General features: G+C 34.7%; 1 protein-coding gene across 1 annotated transcript; it reads left to right on the top strand.

Moving 5' to 3' along the window:
* Positions 1–2,183: 2,183 nt before the first annotated feature.
* LOC106357663 (protein DA1-related 3) lies at positions 2,184–5,002 on the top strand. The gene is made up of 9 exons (XM_013797346.3): positions 2,184–2,466; positions 2,566–2,963; positions 3,065–3,185; positions 3,301–3,375; positions 3,522–3,638; positions 3,723–3,935; positions 4,020–4,082; positions 4,282–4,456; positions 4,541–5,002. Exons 1-9 carry the CDS (start codon positions 2,413–2,415, stop codon positions 4,834–4,836), a joined length of 1,512 nt encoding a protein of 503 aa, XP_013652800.1. The 5' UTR covers positions 2,184–2,412; the 3' UTR covers positions 4,837–5,002.
* Positions 5,003–10,432: the final 5,430 nt, after the last annotated feature.

Below are 10,432 nucleotides of genomic sequence, written 5' to 3'. Positions count from 1 at the left end.
GAGCTGATACTTGCAGTCAAAGAACTCGTAGATCTGGAACAGTTTGATCACGGGCTGGAACAGGCTGATTGTACAATCTGGAATAGTTGAGGCGTACTAAAACTTGCAGATATCAGTCCACAGATGGATCTTGTTGAGATCAGTGGTCGAATACAGATCAGGGTCATGTTCAAAGAGAGGTGATCGATAGAGATTAGGTTTTTAGCAATGGAGAGAGATCTAGGGTTTATGGTCGATATTTTAGCTTAGAGTTTTAGAGATCAATCGTGCTGATAACGTATTGTGAAAGTAATGGAAAAGTCTATATTTATTCATAACATAGAGGTTCCTTATATAGGAGATTACACCGTCATAGATAAATGGAAAGAGTACAAATCATAATCCAACTAGGAAAGGAAAACATAAAGACATAAGGAAAAGGAAAAGCTGGCCGACTCTCTTTTTTTTTGGGCCGCCGATAATATAATCTTTTGGTTATGAATCATACACAATCTGGTTCATAACGAGTATATACGTATTTAGTAGATAAAATTTTGAAGATATTCCACTCACAAATAACATTAGAAAGGAGCAAATTAACACATAATATTTATATACAATCGTTCTATTAATATCGTTGACAAGTACAAGATTCTATGATTGATTAGCAAAGTATATCTGTATTTTGTTGAAAAAGAGGAAATGTGAAGATATAACCTCAAAAATCAAGTTTTGCAAATCGACCTTTATATTACCTAGTTGCACCAGACAATCTAAAATATATGCATTCTATGCAAATGATGTTCAGCTTTCATTTAATAAACACTAGGATAATACCCGCGCCTTGCGCGGAGTTAGGCAATGAAGTTGAGATTTTTTAAACTGGACATGATTCAATATTTTGATAGTTTGTTTTATCAACAGATTACATTTTGGTTCTACTTGGTTATTTTATTTAACCATAATGGGCAAGATGAAGCATATTTTTATTGGCAGTGTTCTATACGAACCAACAGGCAGTTGAAGACGCAGGGTAAATTTATATGGAATTAGAAGTCGGTAAATGTCCATTGGAGGGTCTCCTAATTTTAATGAACATTAACTAAATTCCCTTAAAAAAATTGGAATGTTTTACCTTGGTGAGAAAGTTTTCCATTTTACTTAGGGACTTGCCGTCATAGATTTTTTTAGAACCCTCTAGCAAGTAAAAATATCTTTTCTAGTAAAAAGCATACCATTATTATAATTTTTTTTTGTAAAAAAGCCATAAAAATCATACCATTATTATTACATATTTAGTTTTCCGTAAGTGCTCCAATCTATATTTAATCAAGCCTTGGGGATTAAGTTTTACCATATTCAATTTATTTTTCCATATCCTTATAATTCAGAAGTGTGCATGCCAAATTTATTCAACTTTCGACGATAAACCATGTCAAAATCCCGGTTTGCGAGAATTCAAATGATACTCATACCGACTGTTTTATTTCACATATGGTTCGGTTCTAATTAAAATTATAAACCGGCCACCAGCTATACCTTGATCAAAACTCTGTTATTTACAGATCACTATTGACATAACTTCTATGGTTTCTTTCCAACGTGTTCATTTGATTGTGTATTTTTAATTAGAACCAGATACATGAGCACTTAATCCCAACGTCTGACTTAGACACGATACATGACGCCATGGCAACCAACTATCGACAGTTCCATGGTCTACGCTAATTATTGTTCATCATGACGTCTTCTTAGCAAACTATTCTGAGTAATAAAAGCTTCAGAACCATACGGATTACTTTCGATAGACGTGGCCACGAGACAGTATCAACTTTACTGTATGAATTTTTTTTTATTAGGGATGAAACGCTTCGTTTATACAGTGTTTGATCGTTTTTAAATTATGTGTTTCTTTCGTTATATTACATGAGCCCTTTTTTTAAATATCGATGGATATGGTCACATTCTCTAGCATTTAATCATGGACTCACCAATTTCTCAATTGATTATGCAGCTGACACGTCACCTTAATTAACATCTTAATTAATTGACACCTAAGATGGACTATTTTTTAATTAATACAAAATTGAGGTTACAATTTTTTAAATGTTTCTCAATTAATATATAAGGGATTTTTTATAAGATAGTAGCAAGATTATCTTTCCCTTTATATAATAAAAACTTATAAAAAAGCTAGACCACTAGTGTTTTAGTCTCCCTTTTTCGCTTCCCCTAGTATCTCTGTCTGTCTCTCACCATCTCTCTCCCTCTCGCGATAAATTCAAAACATGAATGCAAAAAAAGTTCCTCTCTAATATTTTTTTTTGGGAATTTTCTGAAAACTCCCATGGAAACTGCAACAAAGTTTCCAATTAGATGAAAGCAAAGAGCTCTGGGGGCTTTGTTCGGTGAAGAAGGGGGTTACAGAGTACTATGGGGTGGTTCTCCTGCTTCACTCCATCTACTAAACAAGATGATCCATCTGAGGTTGTCGTTTTTTAAAAAAGAATTGTTTGCGTATATTAATAAGTTTTGAGATGAAAAGTGTGGTTCTTCTTTTGCTTTTGGTGATCTGAAACCCTGCAGGATCATTATAAAACGGCCATCAAAATATCAAGGCATGAAAAAGAAGATGGCATCGTACGTCAGAAAAGAGAAAAAGATGAACAGGTTGCGATAGAGAGAGCAACGGAAGAAAGCTTGAAGCAACTTGAGAAAGAGGAGGCAGAGAGAAGATTACAAGAGTCAAAGGAGGAAAGCAAAAGAGAGAAAGTGGATGACGATGATGATGATCAAGTGGATACCGAACAGAATGACATGAATAGGGCAACGGAAGAAAGCTTGAAGTCATTTGAGAAAGAGGAGGAAAAGAGAATTAGACTAGAAGAGTCAAAGGAGGAAGGCAAAAGAAAGCAAGTGGAGGAGGATAAGGTACAAATCAAGCATTCCAAAGACGAAAAGGTGAATCCTCCCTCCCCTCCAATGTAAGTAATGTTTATTTGCTTCTTGTGAAATTATCTAATTAATCTACGGGGAATTTTCTCTATCTCAAAATCTAAAATATGGTTTTTACTTTTGCTTGTAGGATATGCAATGGTTGCAAATCTGAAATCAAAGATGGATTACCTGTCAATGCCTTTGGTGGTCTATGGCATCCTCAATGTTTATGTTGTCTTTATTGCCACAAACCAATAGCTGAGGACGAGGTTCTTATGATCATAATAAATACCAAAAATACAGATTTTTTTTTGTTTTTGCTGCTTTAATATAATTACTAGCTCCTTAATTGACATGTTGTGTATTTAACTATAATCTCCTTAGATTACAAAAAGGGGGAAATTTCACAGACCTTGCTATAGGGAACACCTTTGTACCTGCTGTGTCTGCCAAAAGAAGGTATGCATATTTCTCACTAGCTCTGTGTTTTATGTAATGTAAGTACAGTCTGTAGTAGTAAAGGAAAAAATAATTGGTCTGTTTATGACTTATATGGATATAACATGTTAACTGTACAATTATTATTATTGTTATTATTCTTTCAGATTCCTTCAACAGAGGAAGGTATACAGTTTTGTGAGCATCCGTTCTGGAAGGAGAAGTACTGTCCGTGTCATGAAGGTGATGGAACAGCCAAGTGCTGTAGCTGTGAAAGATTAGAGGTACTAATTTAATTGACTTCTATGACAAAAGAGAAGATACACAGTCTTCGTCACTTTTGGCATTTTCTTTTATGTTGTTTGTAGCCTAAGGGAACAAACTTTGTGATGCTTGGTGATGATCGGTGGCTATGTCTACAATGTATGGAATCTTCGGTCATGGATACTGATGAATGCATTGATTTGCATTTTGAAATCCGTGAGTTCTTCGACGGTTTATTCTTGACAATTAAGAAAGAGTTTCCTGTTCTTCTGGTTGAGAAACAAGCTCTGAATAAAGCTGAGCAAGAAGAGAAGATTGTGAGTAGATAACACCATCCCTTAACTTTTTTTTAACTTCTTCTATCACACTCTCTTTTCTCATATGTTTCACCAAAAAAACAGGACTCTCATCATGCAGTGGTAACAAGAGGTCTTTGCTTGTCCGAAGTGCAAAATGTCACAAGTGTAAGACATTTCAAGTAGTTAGTTATATATACTTTACGAAACTAAAAACAGAATGGAATTGTGTTAAGTTTGATTGACTTATCCAACTCAAAAATTAATCTGCAATAATTTGATTGGTCCATCTTATATATTACAATAGATTCTGTTGCATTCCAAAATACCTAGTTGTTGACATTCACTCTGCTTCCACATATAACAGGTAAAAGAGGGACCAAAGATGGGACCAAACAACAAGCTAACCGACATGGTTACAGAGACTCAAGTGGTGAGTGGATGCCCGGTCACTGCAATTCTCATCATATACGGACTTCCTAGGTTGCTCACAGGATATATCTTGGCTCACGAGATGATGCATGCTTATCTTAGACTCAATGGTATGTATTGTTGGTCATAAGAGAACCCTTTTTTTAGAAAAAGACAACAACATGAAGGAGTGTGTTTTTGGTTTTGGTAAACAGGATGTAATAATCTGAACAACGTACTAGAAGAAGGAATATGCCAAGTGCTAGGGCACATGTGGTTAGAGACTCAGAGATACGCCCCTATTGATGTTGCTGCAGCTTCTTCTTCATCAAATGCGTCAAAGAAAGGTGAGTGGTCTGAATTCGAGAAGAAGCTGGTGGAGTTTTACAAGAATGAGATAGAGACAAATGAGTCAGCAGTCTATGGTGAAGGGTTTAGGAAAGTTAACCATATGGTGTCAAGTTCCAGCCTCCAGGAAACCCTCAAAGAGATTCTTCCCCGCCGGGGTTGAAGAAGAAGAAGATGAATCAGCTCATGTACGAAGCATACCACATATATGTACACATACGCACGTTTCGGCTTTTCCTTGTTTCTTCATTGTTTATGTTTTTCAATAAAGCTTGTTTAGTGTGTGTAAAACAGTTTTTCTTCTTGGTAAAGCTGGAAACTTTAGAGTATCTTGCTGGAGCTGATTGACCCAACCACTAGTTTCGCCGTGGGCTTTTTCTTTTTGATATTGATGGTCACTTTCACTAGAGATGTTTTCTCTGTCCTTATCCAACTCTGTTACTGTCACTAGAGATGTCACTGTCACTGAGAGAGTGAGAGTCGTTCTTTACTTAGAAGGACGTCCGGGACTAGGAATCTTATTAAAAGCTGAATGTAATTTTCACCTTACAGATTGGTGTGATTCAGATTGGGTTGGATGTCCTATTACTCAAAGATCATTGAATGGATGGTTCATACAGTAGGAGAAATCTCATGTGTCATGGAAGTCGAAGTGGATCAAAGATATGTTGGTCTTTATGGGTATTGTACGTTCATGCGCAATAGATTTATATTGTGACATTGTACCAGTAAATCTGCTCTTCACATTTCATGAGAGAACAAAACATATGGAGAGTGACTATCATTTCATGAGTTGATATTCAAGCTAGAGACCTAGGGTACTTAAACAAAGCATGTTTCTATGACTGATCAAGTAGCTGACATATTCACTAAGATATATGGGCTGACATATTCACTAAGACATATGGTGGACGTCTTTTTCAGGCAATTTTATCTTAGTTGGACATTCGGGATCTGCATGCTCCAACTTAAGGTAGGTTGTGACACGCGTCACCTCCTATCTGGAGAGCAGTGGGCCACCAACAATATCTCATAACACAAAAGTCCATACCTCACTGAGTGACTTCCCCGTTACTCACCTCTCTTTCTTCCCCATTTCAGGTGAGACAGACGAGTATATAATATATAAACGGATTGGTGCTACTGGACTTTTTATTCGGATTTTTATTTGAGCTTAGAGTGAGTGGAATCGTGTATATGTATTTTTAACGGGGAAGTCACTCAGTGAGGTATGGGATAATAAACATAAATATATTTATCCGAATAAATATAATTTAACCCTAACACGTTGCAAACACGGTACCTAAAGTACCCAGAGATCAAACAATAGTCCTAGTGAGGTGCACACTCGCTGCCCACTAACATGCCAAAAACACCACCGAATACGTGCTCGGTTCATACACACACCAAACAAGTGCTCGGTAACATATGCCCGTAGACGATTTATCGACACCTCTGGGTTACTCCTCAACCGATCGACTATAGCTGACCATAACCTCCATACAATCCGGCATACAGAAGTCTGTCTCTGTATCCGTCTCAAACAATCACATAACTCTAGATAAAACAACTATTTTTTGTTACCAATTTAAATGAAACAATCATTGTTGAATCCTCTAACACCCTAGTTCCGGTTTAAGCAAAGAACCTAAAAATTAAATAAGCAATGACAGACTCGATTTCACGCAGATGGAACATATTAGAAATAAATTATACTTATTCGAAGTCCTATGCCGTGTAAGAGAAGTTCGGGAAAAGACCCTCACCTTAGCCAAGATAGGAGATTGATCGGGTCATACTCGGGAACATGCCTCATCAAACATCTAGGCTTTAGAGAGAATAGCTTGGCAAACAAGTCAATCATAAGATCCATGCTTGGTTCGGTTCCTACGCACGCCATAATAAAGTGTACGTTAACTATGTTTCTTGTTTCACAAGAAACAACTAATGATACTCTTAACCTCCTCGGACATAGCTACGGTTGACGCATCTTGATCTCCAGCGACGTGGTGAAGCTCTCCAGTGACCAACGGCTCATGGCGGTGCAGATCGGTGATTGTTGGTTCCGAGACGCAACACTCGCGTCTCACTTTCTCCTTCTAAGTCCCGGCTTGGTCACGTTCTCCATGGAACGGATCCGACGTGAACTGAAAACATGGTACATCGATGGATCTGTGACAATGAGGCTATGTCAGTGGCGTGACGACGGCTCCAGTGATGACGTCTACGATTTGGCGGTGGCTGGCGATGGTGGTGATGAAGACGGCGGCGATCAAGGCATGGATCTCCGGTGTACAGAGATGACTGAAGGCTTTGACAACTCCGGTGGTGACTCATGTGGGTGGTGGTGATGGCACGCAACTGATCAAACCAATGAGCGGTGGTTTGTGATGAACGATGGCGTATCTTCTTTGCAAGAGATCCAGATGAACACAAGTAAAGGAGAAAAGTAAAGACAACATGAGAGAGGAGAGGAAGCTGGTGCAAAATGTTGCCTTAATCTCACACGATGATAACAATGGCGGCTGAGATTTGTGGAAGGAGGTAAATATATCAATCCATGCATACACGTTTAGGTTATAAGAGAAAGTGGATGAGTGTTGGTTTAATATGAATAATTAAACCAAAAACGGTTAAAGAGAACCGGGTCGTTACATCTATATTATTAAAAGAGAAGTATTCATTTGAAAATGTTCTTACTTCATTAATTAAATTCTCTATTTTTTTGCTTGTCTTTTTCAGTTGCATTTATGAAATATCATAAAACGAATAAAACTGCCTAATTTATTACTTGTCTTTTCAGTTACATTAATGAAATATGCTTAAATGAATTTAAACTTCATATTTTATTGTTTGTCTTTTTCAGTTACCTTAATGATAATCACATGAGATTTCTTAATAAGGTCTTTTAACATAATTGGGTTATGGACATTTAATTTTTATCTTTATCTCAAAACAAAAAATATAAATAATTTATTATTAATAAAACATCTAAAATTATTTACATAAATCAGCTGTTTTTATATGTTAAATTCTTCATATAAGTTTAAAAATCATTGTATTTTCTTTAAATATGTATCAATAATTTACAATCTTTTATGTCATACTAAGTCATTATATAATATTTCTTCATATTTTACATTCATAACCATTGTTTTTATATATCGTATACAATTCTCTAATTACGTGCATATGTTCAATTTGTTTATATGATATCGACTATTCGTCATAAATCAATGGTTTAAGACCCCAAAAAAATAATTTACTTAGTGAATATAATATATTAAATATTACAAATACATCATTTAGTTAATTAAATAATCAAAAACCGTAAATTCATATCCGCGCTGGCACGCGGGTCAGGATCTAGTAGGTATTAAGACATACTAGAGCTTGACCCGCGCATCGCGCGGGTTTTGATTTTGATTGCAGGTTTTGATCTTGATTTTTTCTTTTATAAAATTTTAATGATTTTTTTAAATGCATAGGTTATTTGGATATTTTTAATTTCTTACGAACCTACCCGTACCCGGAAAGAGACTCAAATCCCCGTCCAAAAATTGATAATACTCAAAGGGAGTTTAATTCTAAAATCCAAAAAACCTGATATCCAAAAAAAAATTGATTTACATTTGAATGGACTTGGATGTCCATGTCTAACTGATTATGTACACACAAAAAAATTGTTAACCGATTTGAATTCTTGTCACGAATGAAAAAATTTCGTAAAAAAATGTAAAATTATTAGGTTTAACACATAAAATAAATGATGTTCAAAGACTATAGTAAATACAATTAGAGAAGTAGCTAAGAAGAGTGCAAACATGAAAATATTATGTAAAATGCTTTAAAATAGGTAATTATTGTTTTATGATTTTTACTAAATAATATCGAATTAATTAGTAAAAACAATAAATGAAATAGTTAAAATTAGTTTTAAAAAAAAGAATGAAAATCAGTAATAAACCACTTAAAAATATGCAAGTATTATTTTCTACTTCAGTTTTAATAGAATAGATTATTTTCTGATATAAAAACGAACTAATATCAGAAGTACAACAAACATGATAGAAGATAGTTTTTTAGAGGCAGAGCCGGCCCGTGGGCCAAGCCAAGGAAACAGTGGCTTCAGGCCGCATTATTATAAATAAAATTTCGGCCACAAATTAACAATAAATTCCTTTGGTCTAATGGCAACATTTGAAACCTAAAGATTCTCTTTGTCCAACTTGGTTTCGAACCCTGAAACATGCGGCCGTTTTTTTTAACTTGCTTCTGGTCTTGGATTCCCTAGGACCGGCACTGTTTAGAGGTAATTAATATCTTTATGACTTATATGGAAAAAAAGTTGTAGACTGCACATATAACATTCAGGAAAATAATATATCCTTGCGATACCATTGGACATATTGAGGCCTAGCTCTATGTGACGTGACTGAACATTGGATTTTAAAAAATATATGTGTAATATATGTGTGAAATAGGTAATTATTGTTTTATGATTTTTAATAAATGATGTTGAATTAATTAGTAAAAACAATAAATGAAATAGTTAAAATTAGTTAAAAGAAAAAAATAAAAATCGGTAAGAAACCACTTAAAAATATGCAAGTATTATTTTCTACTTCAGTTTTAATAGAATAGATTATGTTGTGATATAAAAACGAACTAATATCAGAAGTACAATAAACATGATAGAAGATATATAGTTTTTTAGAGGTAATTAATATCTTTATGACTTATATGGAAAAAAAGTTGTAGACTGCACATATAACATTCAGGAAAATAATATATCCTTGCGATACCATTGGACTTATTGAGGCCTAGCTCTATGTGACGTGGCTGAACATTGGATTTTAAAAAGTATATGTGTAATATATGTGTGAATCGAAAGAAATATGTAGACTGCACATATAACATACGACTTGGGGTCATAATATTTTTGGTTTGATCCTACGATAAGAATGAATGATTTCGATATTGATTTAGTACAGAAGTGAACCATGTATTTTGGAAAGCTGTAATTTCAATAACAATGATTTAATTGATACTATTTATTTTAGGACAACACATTAATCTAACTGAAAAAGACAAGCATTAAAATAGGTAAGTTCCATAATTATTCAGTGGCATAATAATGTAAATAACTTTGAAAACTAAGGATTATTTTTTATTGGTACTTCTCTTTTAATAATAGAGATTAGGCTTATGTATGTATGAGATTTAGCTTATCATTATTAAGAGCATGATTATTGGGGATTCTTAGGGTGCAGTTTTTAACGGAATATAAGAATACGTCTCTTAACTTTTAACTAAAAAAGTTAAGAACCGGCTCTTAAAACTCTTATTTAAGAACCGGTTTCTTAGTTTTTTTGGTTAAAAATTAAGAGACTGATTTTATATTCTGTTAATAATTTCACCCTAAGAACCCCCTCAATAATTAGGTAGTTTTATAAAACCTCTACCTTAGACTCTTTATAAAGTTGAGAGATATAGCTCTGTTCGTTAAGCTACTGCTGCGATAGCTTTCAGCAATAAAAAAATAAACTCAAGTGAAGCAACTGAATTGATGGAAAACGAAGAAGGTGCCGCTGCGACTGTTTTCATATGTGTTTGCTGGTGCCATTGGTGTCGCTGAAAAAAACAGCGACAATTGGAATGAACGATGAGGTTACTTTTTACGTGTTTCCGTCATTATTGTTCACAAATCACACGCGCGTGTAAAATTATAAGAAGGTAGTTATATTTTTAGTCGCCGG

The sequence above is a fragment of the Brassica napus genome, chromosome C9 (genome assembly GCF_020379485.1).
Source record: "Brassica napus cultivar Da-Ae chromosome C9, Da-Ae, whole genome shotgun sequence".
Lineage (NCBI taxonomy): Eukaryota > Viridiplantae > Streptophyta > Magnoliopsida > Brassicales > Brassicaceae > Brassica > Brassica napus.
Note: the sequence above shows the minus strand (reverse complement) of the source record. Positions and strands in the feature narration are given on the sequence as shown.